This window comes from Bison bison, unplaced genomic scaffold (genome assembly GCF_000754665.1).
Source record: "Bison bison bison isolate TAMUID 2011002044 unplaced genomic scaffold, Bison_UMD1.0 scf7180017864201, whole genome shotgun sequence".
Classification (NCBI taxonomy): domain Eukaryota; kingdom Metazoa; phylum Chordata; class Mammalia; order Artiodactyla; family Bovidae; genus Bison; species Bison bison.
In genome coordinates, this window is record NW_011494773.1 from 4295395 (window position 1) to 4318722 (window position 23328).

General features: G+C 39.8%; 1 protein-coding gene across 7 annotated transcripts in view; it reads left to right on the forward strand.

Annotated features, from left to right (window-relative positions):
- Nucleotides 1-22306, forward strand: part of NRXN3 (neurexin 3) — a 1738382-nt gene extending 1716076 nt beyond the window's left edge. For 4 of the 7 annotated variants that reach the window (XM_010844400.1, XM_010844401.1, XM_010844403.1 and 1 more), the window contains one exon: nucleotides 21724-22269. In XM_010844400.1, the coding sequence (XP_010842702.1) occupies nucleotides 21724-22025 (302 nt within the window). In that variant the 3' untranslated portion in view covers nucleotides 22026-22269. Of the gene's footprint in view, nucleotides 1-21099 lie in introns of all 7 variants that reach the window. The other 3 variants (XM_010844398.1, XM_010844399.1, XM_010844402.1) reach the window with 2 other exon arrangements.
- The last annotated feature ends 1022 nt before the right edge of the window (nucleotides 22307-23328 follow it).

Below are 23328 nucleotides of genomic sequence, written 5' to 3' on the forward strand. Positions count from 1 at the left end.
CTTTGTTGGCAAAGTAATGTCTCTGCTTTTGAATATGCTATCTAGGTTGGTCATAACTTTCCTTCCAAGGAGTAAGCGTCTTTTAATTTCATGGCTGCAGTCACCATCTGCAGTGATTTTGAAGCCCCCCAAAATAAAGTCTGACACTGTTTCCACTGTTTCCCCATCTATTTCCCATGAAGTGATGGGACCGGATGCCATGCTCTTCATTTTCTGAATGTTGAGCTTTAAGCCAACTTTTTCACTCTCCACTTTCACTTTCATCAAGAGGCTTTTGAGTTCCTCTTCACTTTCTGCCATAAGGGTGGTGTCATCTGCATATCTGAGGTGATTGATATTTCTCCTGGCAATCTTGATTCCAGCTTGTGTTTCTTCCAGTCCAGCGCTTCTCATGATGTACTCTGCATATAAGTTAAATAAACAGGGTGACAATATACAGCCTTGACGAACTCCTTTTCCTATTTGGAACCAGTCTGTTGTTCCATGTCCAGTTCTAATGGCCCTCATCAAAAAGTCTACAAACAATAAATGCTGGAGAGGGTGTGGAGAAAAGGGAACACTCTTTCACTGTTGGTGGGAATGTAAACTGATACAGCTGCTATGGAAGACGATATGGATATTTCTTAAAAAACTAGGAACAAAACCACCATATGATCCAGCAATCCCACTCCAAGCCATATACCCTGAAGAAACCAAAATTGAAAAAGACACATGTAATCCCATTGTTCATTGCAACACTATTTACAACAGCACCCTGATGCTGGGAAAGATAGAGGGTAGGAGGAGAATGGGACGACAGAGGATAAGAGGGTTGGATGGCATCACCGACACAATGGACATGGGTTTGGGTGGACTCTGGGAGTTGGTGATGGACAGGGAGGCCTGGCATACTACGGTTCATGGGGTCGCAAAGAGTCGGACATGACTGAGCGACTGAACTGAACTGAACTGAGAACATGGAAGCAACCTAGATGTCCATCAACAGATGAATAGATAAAGAAAATGTGGTACATATACACAATGGAATATTACTCAGCAATAAAAAGGAACACATTTGAGTCAGTTCTAATGAGGTGGATGAACCTAGAACCTATTATACAGAGTGAAGTCAGAAAGAGAAAGATAAATATCGTATTCTAACGCATATATACAGAATCTAGAAAAATGGTACTGAAGAATTTATTTACAGGACAACAGTGGAGAAACAGACATAGAGAATAGACTTATGGGCTTATGGAGAGAGGGGAGGAGAGGGTGAGGTGTATGGAAAGAGTCACATGGAAACTTACATTACCATATGTAAAATAGATAGCCAATGGGAATTTGCTATGTGGCTCAGGAAACTCAAACAGGGGCTCTATATCAACCTAGAGGGGTGGGATAGAGAGGGAGATGGGAGGGAGGTTCAGGAGGGAGGGGACATATGTATACCCATGGCTGATTCATGTTGAGGTTTGATAGAAAACAACAAAATTCTGTAAACCAATTATCCTTCAATAAAAAGTAAATTAATTAAAAAAAAGATTGTCTTATCTAACCCTTATATTTACAGGCAATAAAAGGGGGTGCAGAGAATTAAAGCCACTTACTTGAGGTTACATAACCACTAAGTGAGATTACCTCCATGCCCTCCATGTCCTGTCTTTTCTAGGAAGGTCAGGAGAGCTTACTTTCTGGAAACTTTGCTTGAAGCAGGATGCATAAACAGTGAGAAAAGACCAACAGCATTTGATCTTACTTATCTCTCTGGTTTCTCTGGAAACACTGGATAGCTACTTCCATCTCTTTCTCCTTCAAGACTTTATTCTTTGGACCACAAATAGTGAATGCCATTACTCAACAAAGTTATTCTTTTTACCCTTCCTAGTTCTTTTGTGTTACTTTCTGTAAACGTATCAGAGTGAGTTATTTCTAGTTTAGTCCTTGCTTTAAAATTCTTTCCATCTCAACCAAAGAAATAAGTCTTAGGGACTATAGGTTAAACAAACCTCTTAAATATGAAGGGTCTTTAGAAGCTACAATGCATAGACACTTAAAGTGCAATATCTTTTTGTCTTGATTTGTGCCCATGAGGCAAGTCCATGGGGTATGCTGGGAAATAGCTTTTTTTATTTTCCAGTAATTATTTATTGGGTGCTTATTCTGTGCTATGGCCACGTGCCTATAATTCCTCTCTCCCTGTCTTTATCCGTCTGGTCAACACCGCTCATACCCTTAAGTAGCAGTGACCAAGGACAGTTGTCCACTGCGTGCTGCTGCCTGTCCAAATACTGTCTGTCGTCAATGGAACTGAACCAGAAGTAGGTCTTATTTGGAGTAGTTACAAATGCTAATTCATAAGTACAGAGGTAACTTGCATGGAGTTATTGCATAGACTGGGCAGGCATTGCGTTGCTCAACTTGAGGGGATACTCCTTACATGAACTGCAGTAGGAACCGCATCCCCTGGAGCTAGCCAGTGAAACAGCCCTGACTTTCAAGCAGACAGATGCATGTACCATAACTGCATATTCTCTTATTTCTTGCTAAGTAGTATTTTCAAGGAAATAAGATACCCTTATCTAAAGGACAACTTGAATAGAACCAAAACAAAATGAAAGATAAAACTGGTTTTATAAGAACTAAATGATTGGTCTAAGTTTTCATGACACTGCTCAAGCCTTAGGTCTTAACTGGGTTGCTTAGTCACCTTGCCTATCGATTAAAAAAAAAAAAGAGTGATGATGATCTGTCACTATCAAAAAATCCTATCTAGAGTCCAAGATAATAAGGATTTTCCTAGTAAGTTGTTTGCAGGAGGGCTAATATATTTTGTGTTGAATAACTAAATAATATGTAATAAAGTGTAGCCTTATTTTTTTTAAGAGAGACCCAACGAAGGCCAGCCGTAGGCTACATGATTTTTCAGAGACAATACTCAGCAGTTGATTAATTTTAAGTTTCAGATTTCAGTGCCATCCGTCCATTTGGAAGAACAATTATGACCTTTTGGCTAATAGCATTGGGGGAAACATTACTACAGATTAATACTATGAAAAAGGAACAAAATTAATGAGCAAACATTCTAATGGAGTCAGTGCATGTGAGTACATTAAATTTCTGCATAAAGATGGAGATTGGAAGTAGGTTTCAGGGTTTCACCATGCTGAATTTCTTAATTAAACACAATACCACTGCGGAAGAGAAAACCTTTATTGTTTCTCAAATATTTTCTTTTTTGATAGATACCTCATGTGGTTATCATATGTTAGCTAAAGATCAAGTAGCATATTCATCTGAAACAGCCCAGGAGAAAAATATATCAGGATCTGTTTGCTATCACCGTGGAGAAATAATACGGAAAACCACCCTGAAAAAAGCTGATGTGGTGTGGCCGAGGAGATATTAACGGTGACCACATAGTGGTCGGCACTTCTGTTTTCAAAGCTGGCTGTAACCCTCTCTCACTTTGTGACACTGATCTGCAGCCCGGCAAGTGTCTCGTCCTTATCCAAACACCACGTCACTCTAGCAGACAAGGTGGACTCCATGGTTCTGAAAGGACCCGGTAGGAAGCTGATTCTTGGGTCTTCTGTCCTACCTGAGACTGAGAGTGGCATCTGTCTGATGAGTCCAGAGAAAGCCATTTTTCTTTAGAACAACTAGTGGACCCTACCAGTTTGGTTTTAAAATGTAGAATAAAACAATAGGGTATCAAAAGAGAACAATGTGGTGAAATTCTCCAACTATTGACTTGTAGCACTTTTTAAGACTTTGTGCACAGCATCGATGGATTAGGATGTGGTACGGAAGAAAACAATGTGGAACAGAGATATTCAGAGAGCATGTGTAATTTGACAACTCAGGAGAATAGCAGAGATATCAAATCATTTAGATTATTTTGATAGGTACTTGTAGATAACAGAAGCTTCCACCATGTTAAATTTAGAATAGGTAGACTATTAGAAAAAAAATGATTTCTTTGTATAGTCCTAAAATTAATGTATTAGTAATTTTAAGCAGGTTTTGATGTGCCAGTTAAGATAATTGTTATTCTTATAACATTTCTAAAAGTATGTATATATATTTTATAAAATGCTTGTATAGCTAGCATCTCCTATTAATTCAACATCCACTGAGGTTTATCACCATCTTACAAACAAGAAAGGTTATAGCTTAATTCAAGTTTACAGGGAGTGGATCACAGCTGGGATTTAGTCTAGGTCTTTTGATTATAAGCTCAACCTGGTTTTGCATAAAAACCCTTTGGAGAGCTTTAAATAACAAACAACAACAACAACAACAACAACAACAACAGATATTCAGACACTGCCTGTCATCTTGTCCCCACTACACCCAACAGAGACTGATTTAGTAGGTCTGGCTTCGATGACCAGAGATTGTGCCAAAAGACCCCTCGGAGCCCCTGTGAACATCTCTTTGTGCATTGGAGTTTGAAATAAATTGGTAGAGCTCTTAGGATCTCCTGTGGAAGCTGTTTTTGTACCTAAAGATTAGCTTGTTTATAACTTCCCATACTCACCGAGAACTGAATATTTAAAAACATCCTGGTTTGCGGCAGCATTGTCATTTAATGTAAAACATACAGGATTAAGTTTAGTCATGACTATTCAACTTCCTAGTTGTATAACTTCAAGCAAATTAACTCCTTTCAGCCCAAGCGGACTGATATGTAAGATGAACTTGTAATGATTAAGTGAAATTAAATATTTAAAGTACTTTGTACAATGTCTGGCAGATAAGTTCTCAATAACTCTTAAGAACATGTTCCTCTAGAAGTAGGCTTCTGGTTAATTTAGTATTTTAACTATATAATTAAAATTTATATATATTTAGTCCTTTTTCATATTTGTAAGGATCACTATGTCAACCATTTGATCATGTGCGTTTGTCCCCAAGCATGTACCTTTACTAATCTAGAGGCCCATGTGCCTTGAGTTTTTGGAATGACTAGGGAATTTATTATATCTCCTTTCTAATCTACAGTATTTGAGTTTACAAATTTTAAAAATAAATCTCATGATATGTATCTTGCACATGTAGGCATCTCTGTAGTCTTCTTCTCTCTGGTAAATCAGCTGCTTGAGGCTCGGTAAGACATAGTCAAAGTCATGCAATCATGCTACAATCAATAAACCTCAGATATGCAGATGACACCCCCCTGATGGCAGAAAGTGAAGAGGAACTAAAGAGCCTCTTGAGGAAATTGAAAGAGGAGAGTGAAAAAGTTGGCTTAAAACTCAGCATTCAAAAAATGAAGGTCATGACATCCGATCCCATCACTTCATGGCAAATAGATGGAGAAACAATGGAAACAGTGAGAGACTATTTTCTTGGGCTCCAAAATCACTGCAGATGGTGATTGCAGCCATGAAATTAAATGACACTTGCTCCTTGGAAGATAAGCTATGACCAACCTAGACAGCTTATTAGAAAGCAGAGACATTACTTTGCCAACAAAGGTCCGTCTAGTCAAAGTTTTGGTTTTTCCAGCAGTCATGTATGGATATGAGAACTGGACCATAAAGAAAGCTGAACGCTGAAGAACTGATGCTTTTGAACTGTGTATGGAGAAGAGAGTCCCTTGGACTGCAAGATCAAACAAGTCAGTCCTAAAGGAAATCAACCCTGAATATTCATTGGAAGGACTGACGCTGAAGCTGACTCTCCAGTACTTTGGCCACCTGATGCGAAGAACTGACTCATTGGAAAAGACCCTGATGCTGGGAAAGATTGAAGGCAGGAGGAGAAGGGGATGACAGAGGATGAGATGGTTGGATGGCATCACCGACTCAATGGACATGAGCTTGAACAAGCCCTGGGAGATGATGAAGGACAGGGAAGCCTGATGTGCTGCAGTCCATGGGGTCCCAGATAGTCAGACATGACTGAGCAATTGAACAACCACCACAAGACATAGTCAAAGTCATGCAATCGTGGTATATCATTTTGATGTCAAATGCATGAGTCTTGGGCAAGCTTTTCATGTTGTTTGCATAGTATTAATTTCTGCTGAGTATAAAAATGCCTTCATGATATTGCTTTTTGAACACTGTACATTGCTTGCAGTGAAGATGGAGTTTAGGTGAAAAGAGGGTGTGTTCAAGATACGGTGAATGTTATTGTAACATACCATCAAGTATGGCTGTTTCTCGTGGACAACATAGGGAACTTAAGGGGTCTGCAGAGAGGAGGCACCAGAGGAATGCCCAGCTTCTACCACCAAAAATCCACCAGCGCAAAGAACATGGTCAGGATTCTGGTCATAATGACAGAGTAGATGGACTTGGGTGGAAAACAGAAGCAAAATAAAGCTTCTTGAATAATTTATTACTCTAACAACATGGTCATAAAATCTCATGGTATCAGTTCAGGAAAAAGACCCCACTGTTGCTGGGTTCTGCTGTTACTGACTACAGGACCGCAGCAGGCAAAATAGCCAAGTACATTTTCACTACCTCGATCACCATTACTCCCACTGATAATTCATTTGGCCCATTCCTTCCTATTGCCTGAAGACATACCTCAGAGTCTGGCAGCGGTAGGCCTGACTGTCCTGTTTATTTTATCTTTAGCTTTCACAACTGCAAAGGAAAGCCTGAGTTTTTTAATAAACATCCCAGCACCAGTTTATGAGAGGACGAATGAGTTAGTGATGTGGGGTTTTGGGGGAAGGCTTAAGCCAGCTGTGGATGAGAAGGTCCAATTTGCATTGGAACTGCTAGCTGGAACTCAGGGAAATCCCATCTGGTTTAGAGAAGAGTAAAAGAAAATAGAATAGAGAATGCAATGCCTCGATGGTTAGTCTACAGACCATTTTCTCAAGGCCTCCTGTGGGAATAGCACTGTGCGTGGAGCTGTAGAGGATTGCAAGAGAGACGAGTAGCCTGACCTCCCTTTTTGAAGGGTTTTCAGGCTATTTGAGCCATGGTTCTTTCACTAGCAGTGATTTTCTGAGTTCATACCAAGTGCCAAGCAGTGCTCTAAGTACGCTGGAGAATAAGACAAAGTCTCTGTTCTCATGGAGCTTACATTCCATGCATAAATGGGTGTGAATTACCTAGTAAATTCTACAGAGAATCATGAGGGGATAATCAGTTAGTGAGCAGGTTGCTTACTAGGAAAGTCATGAAAGACCTCTCTGAGGAGTAAAATTGGAAGAGACACCTGGACCCTCAGAAGAAATCAACCAGGCAAAAAGTAACGGGGTGTTCTTGGAAGGGAAGCTAGCATGGCCAGATTCTGAGACATTCTGGGTCAGGGGCAGCTGTCAGAGGTGAGTGGTAGGCAGATCACAAGCAACTTTCACCATAGGTTGTGGTACAAAACTTTGGTTTGGAAAATTCTACCTTTGAAGATGTGAAGCAAGAAAGTGACTTGACCTGTTTTATATTGTATAATTCTGGAACGTTTCTGTGGCTTTGTTATGGAGAATGGATTTTAGTGAACCCAAAGTGGATGTGGGAAATCAATGGGGAGGCTACTGCAGTGTCCAAGCAGGGAACTAGAGTGGCTTACTCTACGACATGGGTGATAGCTATGGGGGAAAGTCAATGTAAGGGATTTGTTGCCAGAGTCAACAGAACTTCCTGCTACACTGCATGTGTCGAGGTGAGTTGGGGTAGGGGCTCAAATATCATGACCAATTAGGGGTTTGTTCACCTGGATCCCCTAATTAGTCATGTTATCTGAGGCTCTACCCCAACTCACCTCCATATACGCACTGTACAGTCTATGGAGTTGCAGAGAGTTGGACACGACTTAGCAACTAAACAACCAACACCACCCCTTGGGTCACACCCAAAGATGGGAAAGATGCAGGTTTAGGAGGACAGTAGAGTCCAAAGTTCTCTCTTAGCTCTTTTGAATTTAAGGTGCTGCAGTAGGAACGTTGAGTAGACAGCTGGATATGGGAAACTGGAATCTGAAAGGAGGCTTGAACTGCAAATCACCATCATATAGGTGATAGGTCTTTACAGACAAGGGACAGGATGGGATGGCTCGGCCTAGGGCCACACCTGGAACTAACCAAGAAATAGAAGGATGAAGGATCAGAAGAGGAGGAAAACTGGAAAAATCTTGGGCTATTCAAGCTAAAGGAATAAAGTATTTCAGACAGAGTCTTCATTTCTGACTGGCACACAGGTCATCTTTATGCGGATAAAACAAATCTTTTCTATTAGCTACTGTTTTGCACTTTAATAATATTATAAGGACCTAGTAGCTCGAAATAATGAGCTGTATGCATATTTTAGCCCTAAAAACCCACAGAGAAGCCAGGTTAAGAAAAGGAGAGTAACTGCTAAATTCATGGCTTTAAGCCCTGGTTACACTGCTCTTTCTCTTTGTTTCTCTTCGTGAAGATACTCGACGAAGAGGACTCTTGATTACATAAATGGGTGCCAATAAGGACGACTTTTTTTTGAATCCCACCCACTTCACAAATCAGAGGTCCAGTGTTGCAAGCTGTTCTATATTTTGTAGCTGAATTCAACAAATATGTACTGAAGACCTGCGGTGTGCCCTGTTCTATGTTAGATGGATTTAAAAAACATAAAATAATTAGAAAGATGCAGCTTGTGCATCAAGGAGCTTGTAATATCCTGAGTGAAGACAGAATTACTTATACTAATACCTGATTACCATTCAAACAAAATGAAAATAAAAATATTAATTCCTGGAAATTTCTTAAGTGGGTTTTCCCTTTTGTATATCTTAACCAATATTAACTCTTCTGGAAGAAAAGAGCTAAAATGCTACCTTGACCCTCCATCCCTTCATATCCTCATCTTATCCCCTGTATCCTTGTTGGGATATGTTTTTCCAAGTGAATTTGGTGAGAGAGCAACCCTTGTCACTATCCTGATTGGTTTTTTCAGTAGTGACAAGTGGTGTATAGTGAATGACGTCTTCTTCCATTTGAATCAAATATTGTAGTTTCCACAGTAATTTTACTTAAATTTACATACATTTGTGAGCTAAAAGGACTTGTCTTCCTGGTTTTGTAAATCTCAGCAAACTGAGATTCCAGGGGTTGGGGTGAGGAGTAACTTGTCTCAAATCACATGATTTGATAAAAAGTGTTCCTATGGGAACATATCTCAATAATAACTTCTTTGGAGCTTAACTCTACCCCACAGAAGAGTGAGACAAAGTAACTATAAAATTATATGCAGAAATAACAATTCACCACTGAAATATGAACTAATCAAGCTTTAAGAACTTAGCACTGCTGGAGAGGTAGGAACAGGAGTTCAGGAGAAGTTCAACAGGGGCTTCCCTGGTGGTTCAGATGGTAAAGAATCTGCCTGCAAGGCAGGCGACCTGAGTTTGATCCCTGGGTCGGGAAGACCCCCTGGAGAAGGGAATTGCAACCCACTGCAGTGTTCTTGCCTGGAGAATTCTGTGGACAGAGGACCTTGGTGAGCCACCGTCCATGGGGTCTGAAAGAGTTGGACATGACTGAGTGACTAAGCACAGCACAGCACAGCAATAATACTACTTATGTGAAGATTTTTGACTGAGGTTATTATTTGTTTGATGAACAAGCTGAAGCACATACTCCAAGTATCACACTTGGAGTAGTGCTGATCTCCATTGTCTGGGACTCAGTCTTTTCTGAATATGAAACCCTCATTTTATAGTTGATGCTATTGTGTCAACTTTGAAGAAAATAGTAACAAACATTTGAAGAGCCCTTTATAATTTATAAGCTCTTTCACATTCAAAGTCTCAGTTGTATAAACTTACCCTTTGAGGTAGGTTAATTAACCAGACATTATAATCTCCATATTACACATGAAGAAACAAACTCAGGGGGATTAACTGACTTTTCCATGTCCTAACAAACTAGCATAGTAGGTAGGTAATACAATCAAGATTGGAACTCAGGTCTCCAGACTCTAAGACTTCTGTCCCATATACTAGATTTCAGGTACAAGGTGAGCCACTTTTGATATGAAATTTTAATTCCGCTATGAAAAGCTCTAGGCTAGTGTAGGGGTGAAAAAAAAAAAGCAATTAATGATATACATTCATTAGTTCATTCAAAAATGTTTGAATGATTGTTAGTATTCTGGTTAGTTGGAAAAATAAAGATAACAAGATGCAGTATTCTCACCCTAAAGTTCTTAGAATCTAGCTGAAAGTAAGAAGAAAACAAATTAAATGAAATGGAGTGTTGGAGTCATTGAAAATCTGTATAGAATGCAGTAGCTTCATAGAAAAGAATGGAGATTAGGGGACGAACCTGCAGGTACAAGTTAAGGGTTTTGTAAACATAGGGGAAGAAGTCATTAATTCAAGGTCCTTCTACATGTAAATGTCCTAACTTATGAGGTTTGAAAATGTAGTACTACCTTTTGTAATGTTTTATCCTATCTTTCTTCTTAAGTGTAAGAAGTTGCTTTTATTTAGCAAGCAGATCATTAATACAGAAATACAATTCTGAGTATTGGGCTTGATGGTGTTCTGGGCTCTTTTCCATCTTGGAGGTTATACAAAATAATTCATTTGGACCTTCCTCTGGGATCTCACCTGTGCACACTGAAGACAATGTCCTTGTCAAGCAGGACACACTCTGCCAGAGAGGCAGGTTTGCACCTTGAATTCCTTCAGTATTCTTTGGGCTTCTCAGGAACAACAACAGGCAGCTTAGAAACATATTTCTTCAAAACAAGTACACTTTCCGAGATGCATTCAGAGTAACTCCATTGTATTGTATTTGATGTTCTTAAAAGTTGGATTTTGCATTTAGACAGTTATTTGGACATAGTGGGATTAAAATGTCACATCAAAATATGTTATTTCAAGTCAAATTATAGTATTATTTGTTCTCAATGGCAAATACAATCCCAAAGCATTCTTAACACTCAGTAGAGGCATATACAGAGAACCGTGCAGTTATTGGTAATAAAAACCTAGTGTAGATATCTAATGAAATATGAAAATGAAGTTGTGACCTGATTATGAGCTACTAGAACATTATTTTCTATCTTATGTTAGAAATCAGACAAGCTTTGTGTGTATTAACTGCTGGTTGACTTCTAAAATGTATATGCACTGATATAGAACTGTGTTGGCTTCATCTGAAACTGTGGCTTCCATGGGTTTAAAAAATACGTATATTATTTTATTTGCAAAATGACAACCATAAATTTTGATATGTTCAGTTGTTTAAACCAGTGATTTCCAGAAAGTCAATGGTGTCCTACTTATATAAGCTTTAAAACAGACAATTTTGAAATAGGTAAATTACTCAGTACAAACCTTAGGAGACTCAAATTGCTGATGGATCTTCTTCAAAACACCTCTCATTTTACAGGAGTATGATACCTGGACATATCTCAGATTTATATCACTTATGTTTCCTACAAAATTGCCCGTGAAACAAAAAACAGCCCATGTGAATGTTATTAAAACTTTGTTCTACAGAAGTTAATTGATGCCTTGTGAGGCAATATTAACATTTATAGGGTTTTGTCATACAATACAATTCAATGTTAAAAGTATAATTATTCAAAAAAATTAACTGAATGGCAACAAGGGTTTTTCTTTTCCTATATTATTGGGATTTTTTCCCCTCCTCCTAAAACCGCCAGCAGTCCTTTGTGAAGTTCCTAGAATAACAATTCGCATAAAACCAGAGACTAAAAATCTTGGTACGGACTGACCCATGGGGACACATTACTATAATTATTTTAAAATAAAATAATAAAAGGGGCGTCCCACAGGGGACAAAAGTCTGACTCCTCCTCACAAATGTATTCTACTTGTCAAAGTTACCCCCAAAATCTTCTTAGAAGTAGTTGGAATTGGCTGTCAGAACCAGATGCTCTCAAGTGTCTCACCTCTGTGGTTCTCCTACCCGGGTTTCCCAGTCCTTGGTTGACCATTAATGTTCTCACAGGGATAAACTATTTAATGTAATTCTTGTGATCTCTTCCAGTAGAGGCTGAGACCATTTCTAAAAACTCCCCATGATCCTTTCTGCACTATCTTCTCTCTCTCTCTCACACACACACAGACACACACACACAAACACAGACACACACAGACACACACACACACAGACACACACACACACACACTTTTCTCTTTTCTTTCTGTCACTGTAGGTTGAATGGAGCATTTTGTTTCCCACGCAGTCTCTAGGAGACAGGCACCATTTCCCCCAATGTCCTTCAAATAAGCTACCTTCATTGCCTGACGATCCTATAGCTTACTGACTCTGTGGCACTGCGCTCTTTTGGAGCAGAGGACTGGGAGTGGGGGTTTGCTCCTGTTACTTAGAAAAAGCTCCAAACTCCCCATTTATCAGGTACATTTGACGACCACAATTGTCACACGTGTACTCTGTCAATTTGGCTAAGCCCAAGAACACGTACGTGGAGCCGTGCTAATGATGACCCCTCTGTGTCTTACAAAATGTACCTTCTGAGACTGTGAGTGAATCCGGGCTGAGTTTCCTAGAGCAGAACCCATGAACTCATGTGTGCTTTTTACCTCAGTTGCTGCCTGTACAGGCTCTACTTCAGCGCCCAACACACGAGTGCACATCCACACACACGCTTACAAGAATGCAATTGGCAAGAAGTCTTGGGATGCCCTCTGCCCCTACTGGAAAGGCATGAAACTAAATCCAGTACATTTCTCCTGCTCTCAAATTTGTCTTGCTGACCTCTTCCCAACCCTAGCTTGCTGTTCTGTTTTTCTATTTTCCCTAAATGCAACTTACTTTTAGCATGTATTAACTTGGTTAGCATTCCTGCCGTGACAGGATAATAGACAATTACCCATTTGTCAGTCTTAGCCTCTTTTTTTCTCTCTCAAATGTCTACTTAGGACGTACATCCAGACTGCACGCCCTTTTTATTTTTTTTTAAAAATGCAAAACAAAACAAAAAAAATTAAGAAAATGCAAACTTTCTTTTTCAAAGAAAATGCAAAATTCGTTTTTAATGTTGGCTATCACCAAAAGGGGAATCAATAAGCCAGAAAATACAAACAACAACAACAACAAACAAAAAAGTGTCCCCTGATCGCTCTGTCTGTGCCTCCTCAGCGTGTGCATCTGGTTGTTCATCTCTGAAAGTGTGTGAACTACTTTTTTCTTTAAATTATTTTTTGTTCTTTGCTCCCTTCTTGTTTGGGAATTCAGTGCTCTTTGTACTATATCTATCTATCTATATATATTGATGTGTTTCTTTTTAATTGCTGGATCTTTAGATTTGGTTTTATCCAAAACTATGACAAAAAAAAAGTTATGAATTGTTTTCTGCAACTTTCCCCCACTCCCTCTTTAAATGTGGAACAACTTCAGCTGCAGAATCCCCACAGCCACATCTTCCACATAAGCCCAGTCTCACCAGAATCACACGCACCATGGGTGGCGTGGGGAAGATGGGTGACGTCACTCAGACAGTACCCTTCCTACAGAAGGAAGTAATGGGTGACCCAGCCAGTGGGCTCCCTGCACAACTTTATCTTTCAGTCACATAGGAAGATCTCTAACCCCCTCCCCTAACTCTCGATGGGGCTGTGTGGCTGCCGATGAAGTTTTTCAACTTGAATGCATAAACCTAGTCTCCTTGTTTTTGCTTTTAACCTTCTGATCATTATTATAAGTAGTAGTATTATTATTACTATTATTATTTCATGTATCTTGGCTACTTTTAGTAGGGACAAAAGTTTAACTGTTTTTATTATTGGAAAATCTTTAATGAAACTGTAATGACTTTTGGAATAATTGCATGTTGAAGAAGTTGCAGCTTAGGGTGTGTGAGATTGTCAGTGTTAGAGTTCTGTTCTTTATATCTGTAGATGGGCATGTGTAGGCTCATTTGTTTTTGTATATTGCCCATCCCTTCCTTACAGCCAGAAGCTCTAATGCAGCTAGATCACTCCGTGCCGCCCTTACATGGACATGGCGACTCACTTACACATTTACTCCCATCATCTTCATCTCTTGTGTAGTACACTCATAGATATGACCCTGCCCTTTCTGCATCTTCCCTTCCCATCCCCCTCCTTTCTTTAGCATTGTTCAAATTTATGTGCTGTCATCCATCCCCTTCAATTAAAGAAATTCTAAAACTTGTCAAAAAAAGACAAAAAGATTTAAACTCAATATATATCTGAGAACTTATATTAATGCAGAAATTCATTCAAAACTCTCTAGATTCATAGATTTTTTTTAAAAGGCAAATTATAAAATTAAACAGGATTTTTTTTTAAGTTTTTTTTTTTAAATCATTGCAATCAGAATAATTTCAAATTCAAAATTTATATGCCCTCCCAAGCCCCTGAAAGTAAAAAAAATTGGTAAAGTGCAGATTTTTTTTCTTTTCATGTTATGTGGTGTGGATGTATGTGTTGTTGCCTCCTGTATCATCCTCTGTTGTAAATTATTATATTTGAAAATTAGACATTTTGCTCAAAAGTTTTAAAAGAAATGACAACAAAAAAAGCAAGTTACAAGAATGTGGCAATTCTATTTGTCCAAGAGCATTCTTACACAACTTTCTTTTGTAAATTTTTCTTTCATGCCAAAAAACATGCGGGCAATTTGTTGATGTAAGTTGACTATAAATTAATACAGTATGCTTTTTTTAAAATTATTGTGTCTATATGGAGATGATTTCTTTCTTTATTTTCTCTACAACAACCTGTATTTTTTAATTTGCTTTTATTTTTCTTTCTGTCCTTCCTTAATTGTGAATGCCTTGATGTTGATGTTATTTGCTCTCTTTCCCTCTAGCTTACTTTGGCCCTGAAGTTGATTTTATTTTCTACTCTATTATTTTTTAAGATAATAGTAAATGTTTTATTTCATTTGTGTCTATTTGCTTAATTTTCACTGTTATGTTTTGTGCTGAATTGCTCCTAATAATCGATGTGAATCCTACTCTCGGTGGAAAGGTATAGGTAAATTGTTCTTACCATCCAAGGGAAGCCTGACCTCTTTGCCTGAACCAACTTTTAAAGCTTTGAAAGTAATGGTAGTCTCTACAGTGGGATGTGAAATTAGATACAACCTATGGGAGGCCTGTACCCTAGAAGAAAATTAATTGAGTTAGCTACAAGTGTTTAAATTAGTGGTAATTACATCCTAATTTAACTCCTTAGAAAACATTTGGGGAAATCAGTCCCTGATTTTATTTTCCTTCAGCACAGGGGAAATAAGATACTCTCAAGTGACTATGGTAGAGTTTGTTTTATCCAGGATTAAAATATCACCATCACTGAAAACTACAAAATCAGACTGATTGAGCAAAGAGACATCATGAATCTCAGGTATCTTAAGTATTGTCCTATGATAATTGATAATGCTGCCTTCCAAAGTATACAACTAACTACAGTGAAAGACACCCATGCACAGTAAGCGCCCGACCTCCCCTCCTCCCTGTCTGTCCTTCCTTTTCCCTTTCTGTTAATATTTGCCATTTCTCTCAAGGATTTAATCAGGTAAGCTTTAAAAGGATCCTAAGAGTCTCTCAAGAAGAGACACGATGATTTTCACACCTAAAGTTTTACTTAGGAAATGTTTTCAGTAGGTATTACCATTTGTGTGACTCTACCATGAGAATACCCCTTGCCCGTAAAGGTATTTGGATCAGTTATGCACTTCAGGAAACATAAGCTCAGCAAGAAGTGCTATAGAATTTTTAAATAAAGAAGTTACTTGCTTCACTCTAATTTTAGGATTGGTATTACTATTGCAAAAATATCAAACTGAAGTGTGGATAAGGGATATGTTTCCAACTCAGCAGCATCTGTGAGTGAGCTTTATCTGCCTTGGTTTATACGAGTGTATATTGTTTGATGTGCTGGGTGATAGTTTAGGTGTGAAACTAAGAACCTCCTAAATGGAGTGCTATTTTATCTAACTGGAACATTTTGTTTTTGTTGAAGATGCCTAAGTCCATTTGATATAAGGCTAGTCATTTCTTTTAAATATAAGCTTTTGGGGTTATTATAAATCATTCTTCAAACACTGCATTAAAAACAGCCTTAATTATCTAGATCCTATATTATTATACTTCCAGCTCAGCATGAGACTACTCTTATTAAAAATGGTCAGAAAAAAGTAATCAACAGTATCAGTGTTTATAGGCCCAAAATACCTAATAGAAATATTACTAATATCTAGCATATTGGAATAGCAGTCATCTCTGTGCTAAATATTAACATGCATTTTAAGTGACACTAACATGAATCATTTTTTACACTGGTGGCTTGAGGTAAGCTGTGTTATTATTTCTATTTTACAAAGAATTTAATAAATTTGACCAACTCATAGGGCTAGTAAACCAGAAAACTGTGATGCTAACCTAAGTCTGAGTGATTTCAAAGGCAAAACTCTTAATCAATATGCAGATGAAAAACTCCACAAGACATTCCTTCTTTTACACTTTCCAGATGGTGCTAGTGATAAAGAACCCACTAGCCAATGCAGGAAATGCAGGTTCGATTTCTGGGTCGGGGAGATCCCCTGGAGGAGGGCATGGCAACCCACTCCAGTATTCTTTTCTGGAGAATCCCATGGACAGAGGAGCCTGGTGGGCTACAGTCCATGGGGTCACAAAGAGTCAGACACGACTGAAGCGACTTAGCATGCACACCCACACAATGATATCAAGGGGCTGTTGCTCATCTTATCTGGGCATATCTTGAAAAGAATAGACTCTGTAGCCTTTCAGAATCAAATCCATTTCAGATAAAGTATGGGGAAAATGTCCTGCCTAAAAATTCTCATCTCATTAAAATACTATTTAAAAAGCTAAGTCCCTTTGAGACACTTGAATTTTTCCGGTGTCTACTCCCCAGGGACTTGCCATGTCTATCCATGACTATTTTTCCTGAGGATGGTTGAAGAAGAGCTTCACGGTTCCAAGTTTCCAGATATGGATGTGTTACAAATATACACTTCTGTGGCACCGAATGACTAAAGGAATACAATTCAATAACTAATTTAGTGGGGGAAAATGACTCCTCCCCACTGTGTGTGAGTTTCCCAGCAGAGAATTAGGAAAATGAAAATAAGAGATGAGGTAAAGACCCTAAACACAGATAAAAAGAAATTTAAGGACTTGGAGCATGTCGTCTTCTCCCAGAGTCTCATTCTTCAGTGTCACTGTTCTTCATATTTTTGTGACTTGTAAGACCCAAATATCTCCAGAGAGGCAAAGGTTGGAGCCATATTGAAACTTTCTGCTTCTCTTCTTGTGTTTTGAGATGACCCACCACATCACTATAACCTGCAACATTCTCACAGTTCAGAAGAGTTCTATTAAATCTTTAATACACTTTTTCCGATGGCAGAGAGCCCCTTTTGCTGAATATCAGCCCTAGATGCATGAATTATATATCTATAAATACACTCATAAAGTAAAAAAGCAGGGCAGCCTTCAGGGCTAAAATAGACCTTTTATATCCCTAGTGATCTCTCTGGTTTAAAGAAGAACACAACCCTGTCAAAAAAGAGTATATATTCCTGATTTAAAATGCTAACTTTAAGGAAAACAGATAGTTCTTATTCCAAACCAAAGGAAAATTCTGGGGACAGAATAGGAAATGAGAGTTTTGATGGATTACAGGTTTTGTAATACTCTGCCAGCAGCTCCTGATGACTTTAAGCTTATTGCTTCTGTGAATACTTTTGTAAGCATGGCCATCTGAGAGATCACTGACTTCATGGTCTTTGGGCAGTGAAAAAAATTATCAGCTGCTCCAACATTTCTGAGGATAGTCACTTTGGATTAACACAAATAAACATGAAATCTTAAATAGCCTTCTGCAGTCAAAGTCATTTCTAGTAAGGATCTAATGATGGGAGAAACACTTCCCTCGCCTGTTTATCTCAAATGATGTGAGAGCCCTTGGACTCGTCTGGACCCTAGAGTCATCTTAAATATAGAATTTGATATAAAAATGACATATACTTATCCCAGGCACCTTTCCCGTTTACTGTTATCTAAAAATTTCCACCTATATTCACTCTAATTCCCCTTTATAATACCAACTCCTATACCCCAGTGGACTCCCTTTTAAACTAAAGACATTTCTTCCAGTTCCTTGAGATGCAAGAGCAGGGGAGCTATGGAAGTTTCTACAATTTCATTGATAAAACATTACCAGGTTTTAGGCTCAAAAGCCCCTAAGAGGTGCATAATTTATCATTTTTATCACTACTACTAGGATTACTAGTAGCATGGCCAAGAAAATTGAAGATTACAGTTTTAACAGATGCTGTTATTAAAACTCTGCACCAGCCTACCCATCATTTTAATTTTGAAACAAGCTTTTACCATTTCACAAAAGGGCCCCATCAACTTTTAGAAGCTCTTTGTTAATTAGTAAGCTTCCAGACCTTCTTTCCTTCCCATCATGAAAAGGATGATTTTCACTTTTTTTCCTGCTTCAAGAGAGATGCTCACTTCAGGGTGTTGAATGAGAAGTGAAACGCAAAGGAAAGTGGAAGTGATTCAACTGCAGAATGAGCAGTGTGTAGATGTTGTAGGTTTTTTTTTTTTTTTTTTTTTTAACAACAAAGACACTCTGGAAGCTTTAGCTAGAACTGAAAAGACAGGGGGAAGAAACAGGCAAACGTTAAGACTCCAGTTGGGTGTCACAGATGGCACACTAAAAATGCAGATGAATGCCACTCTGTAATCAGGAAGACCGTGATCTTCACCTCACGTAAAGGGACACTCACATCCTACTTAACAATTTGCCTTTGCATTCAATTATCTGTCCCAGGACTTTGCCTCCCAACAAATCAGTCATTCCTTGCCCTTTATCCTAGTTTATTTTCCACTTAATATATATTGGGTTGACTTTTATCCTTGCTCTAAAAGGCAAATGACCCTCCGTATTCGTGCCAGAAAAGAACACCCGTGCTAAACCTTTGTTCTGGGTGAGATGGGTACGAACATCCTGCCTTGTCCTCCAAAGGCAAGTAACATCATTCTGAGCAATCCTAAGGGAATCTTTAAGCAGACTGCAAGTACCTTCATTCCTTTGTTCTCACTGCTCTTTCCTTACTCAAAACTGCCTGCTTCCATCACCTTAAATATAACACTCGGGGCTGGAAGAAGAGGGGGAAAAGGAGGCACCTCGGGGTTAGTTTTAAGACTGGCTTACCTTTGGGGGCCTGTATTCTAAATTCCACTTATAAAAACTAGCAAAAGTGTGTAAATTATGCATTAAATAAGTTGCAAGACATATGAATTATATATGGTCACAATGTAAAAAAAAAAAAAAAACAACAAAAAAAAACACACCATAGGCCTGCTAGCCCAGGAAAGCAAGCCTGAAGCTTTGTAAAATCTGCAAATGAGCAAAAATCGGTTGCTCAATAGCTGCAAACTCTGAGCGCTAGAAGAGAAGCTTGGGGTTTAGAGCACAGGCCGAAATATCATCTTGAGATTCTCAGAAAGGTTCTTGTTTTATTTCCCCACATATGTAACATCGTTGGGTAGGTCAGGAAGGACGGTCCCACGCTCTCTTGTGCTTTCCGTTCCACATGGTACGCATCGGGTACACTGTTGCCAAGCTCTCTGACTCAGTTTCTCTGGCAGAGGATGAAAGCTTCTGACATGGATGAAAGCAGATTAACTGGGGCAGGGACTCATCATGCCGTCTCTGCTAGAAGATTTTTTTAAAAGCAATGGTTGGAATAATTTTTCAAATAAATTTAACAGAAGACATGAACTGTGACTTCCTGAGATTCTTTCTCTGTTTGAAAATAACACTATAAGGAGACACAGGATTATCTTCCTTTACATACAGGAATAATAAGCTTGGCCCTACATTTAGGTGTGTAACAGCCACCACAGAATATTTGTGATAACCATGATTTCCAGGGACTATAATTTAGTGAACTCTTCTGACCTTCCTTTCCTGACCTAGTCCTAGTATAAGGGCAGTAACAAGGTCTGTGGGTAAACTGATAAATATCTACTACTCTAAATAAGAATCACTGATCTTAAAAATTCACTTTGCTGTCTCTACATTTCTGGATCTAAAAGTAAGTTTCCAGTAAGTCATGGATATATAGCCTGGGTATTTTTAAAATCTAGTATCTGCTCAGTGTATATTGCATATAACATAAAAGCAATGTATGAATATAACATTAGAGCAATACAAAGCAAGTTGTTGTTTTATAGTCAGAGGAGTTTCTGGAACAGCATAGTCAAAATGGGCCTATTGTATGAACATTTTCAACCTCTGTAAGTTCCCCTTACTTAGCTTATAGTAAAGGACAACTACACTTGATAAATGTGAAATAAAAAGTAGTAACTTATAAAATACTGAAGATGAGCTCTTTTGTGTTCCTTGATCTTGATATCAGTGACATGGAAAATCTGTCATTCTCATCCTAATGGGAGCAAATAAGTAGAAACCCAAGAATAAAATTGGAGAAGGAAATGGCAACCCACTCCAGTATTCTTGCCTGGAGAATCCTGTGGACGGAGGGGCCTGGTGGGCTGCTATCCATAGGGTCGCACAGAGTTGGGCGTGACTGAAGTGACTGAGCATGCATGTATGCCTTGGAGAAGGAAATGGCAACCTACCCCAGTATTCTTGCCCGGAGAATCCCAGGGACAGAGGAGCCTGGTGGGCTGCCGTCTATGGGGTCACACAGAGTCGGGCATGACTGAAGCGACTTAGCAGCAGCAGCAGCAAGAAGAAAATAAAGAAATGCTCAGATTAATCACATGCATGTGTTCATGTACACACACACACACATGCACAATTGATGGTGAGTATCTGCAATGGTGTAGTTAAATGTCATCATCCCATAAGCAGATCCTGGAAAAAAGCCTATTTGAATTCTATCTAAATAATTACTTGAGAGTATCTTTAAATATCTAAGCCCTCACTCTATGAATTTCAGGTTTTGGTGGCAAGAGGCATACCATGGGCTCTAGATCAGCATAGAATGATTAGGCTGCAAGTAGAGAGGGTCTGGATGTGCATCCAAGGCTCTCATCATTTCTGAGATGTGACCTATGAACTGCATTCACTGAGCACGGCTGTGACTTGTGTTTCTACAAATGTACTAATTCTGTTTCTCTTTTTTCTTTTCCATCCCAGGAGGTGAATTAGTTATCCCTCTTCTTGTAGAAGACCCTTTAGCTACCCCTCCTATTGCTACTCGTGCACCTTCCATTACACTCCCCCCTACCTTCCGCCCCCTCCTCACCATTATTGAGACCACCAAAGATTCCCTGTCTATGACCTCTGAGGCGGGGTTACCTTGCTTGTCGGACCAAGGCAGCGATGGTTGTGATGATGATGGCTTGGTGATATCTGGGTATGGCTCAGGGGAAACCTTTGACTCTAACCTGCCCCCTACTGATGATGAAGATTTTTACACCACCTTCTCCTTGGTAACAGATAAGAGTCTTTCCACTTCAATCTTCGAAGGTGGCTACAAAGCACATGCGCCCAAGTGGGAATCCAAGGACTTTAGACCTAACAAAGCCTCCGAAACTAGTAGGACTACTACCACATCTTTGTCCCCTGAGCTGATCCGCTTCACAGCTTCCTCCTCGTCTGGGATGGTGCCCAAATTGCCAGCTGGCAAAATGAATAACCGTGAGCTCAAACCCCAGCCTGATCTAGTCTTGCTTCCGTTGCCCACTGCCTATGAGCTAGACAGCACCAAACTGAAGAGCCCACTAATTACTTCCCCCATGTTCCGTAATGTGCCCACAGCAAACCCCACGGAGCCGGGAGTCAGACGGGTCCCGGGGGCCTCAGAGGTGATCCGCGAGTCCAGCAGCACAACAGGGATGGTCGTCGGCATTGTGGCTGCAGCCGCCCTCTGCATCTTGATCCTCCTGTACGCCATGTACAAGTACAGGAACAGGGACGAGGGCTCCTACCAGGGGGACGAGACGCGGAACTACATCAGCAACTCGGCGCAGAGCAACGGCACGCTGCTCAAGGAGAAGCCACCGAGCTCGAAAGGCGGCCACAAGAAACAGAAAAACAAGGACAAGGAGTACTACGTGTAGGCGCCACGCCGCCGCTCCCGGCGCGCGAAGCTGAGCCCGGGTTGTTCCTCTGCCCACAGACGCGCGTGTACTTGGCAACCTGAGCATCCCGCAGGGGTCAGAACTGTCCTAGGAGACGGGGCTGTATGGACCATGACTCCGGTGGGGAAAATCATTCGTGAACAGAACACCAAGATGCACCTAACCGAGAAGGCGCAAGCCACGGGCTTCTTTGACGCAGTCGCCGCTCGGAGACAGAAAGTTCTTTCTGCCCTGCTGTGTCAGCCAGCACACACTTTTGCACGCTGGAGCGAGCAGGTGGCTCCCCGCCCCCGCCCCCCCGGCCCCCCAACTTTTCGCAGACTTGGAAGCTTCCTTCTCTTGAGGACCTTTCACCCAAGGTAGAAGACTTCATGGCTTACTTGTTCCATAACTCCAAGTGAGTCTGTAATAATGTTTGTGAAGCTTGACTGTAATAATGGTTTTTTTTGTTTGTTTGTTTGTTTAATTATGTAAAAAACAAAAAAAAAGAAAAGAAAAAAAAGTTAAAAACAACAAAACCCCACCCTTATCTGGTTCTGGCCAGTGTGCGTGTAACTTTTCAAGATCTGAGGGGAAAAAAATGGCTTTTGGGTATTTGATTATTTTTTGAAAATAATTGGACATAAGAAGAAGAAAAACAAAATCTCAGAAAACAAAAGTAAGAGAGACTATTGCCATATGAACTCAAAAGCTACCATGGTGTTCACTCTACATATCAGGTTGTGGTGTTTCTAGAATCTGTTGTCTGTTTCTATATGAGGCTTTGCTGCACACATAGCAAAATCATGGGATGGATGATGGTTCTGATTGGAAAAGCTGGTCCCTCAGGATCAAATTCCAGAATTTGCCACCCAAACCCTGAACAGATGTGGTTAGGGCTGGCTTTCTCAGAGCTATCAGCTTCACTTAACAATATTGTTCCTGTCCATGAGCCCAGCCAAATTGAGGTAAAGGAGATAGCCCCACAAATTAAAACAGAGCCTTTCCTAGGAAAGGGGGCCAGGGGGTGGGCTGGATCTATGACTGATCGAAATGCATGCGAATATAAGAGAAAAGACAGTACAAGAAGTCTGTTACAGAATCAAAACAGACAATAGGGGAGTTCAACTTGTGATAGAACCACAAAAGGTCACACAAGCCAAACACAGCGTGACAGAGTGCAAAACTCATAGTTCTTCCCCCGCCCCCAACATGATAATGTTTTTCCTAGTGATTTAATTTTCCAGCCTGACATTTACAGATAACTCTATCCTTCCATTTGCTCACGTCTCCCTTCACCCAT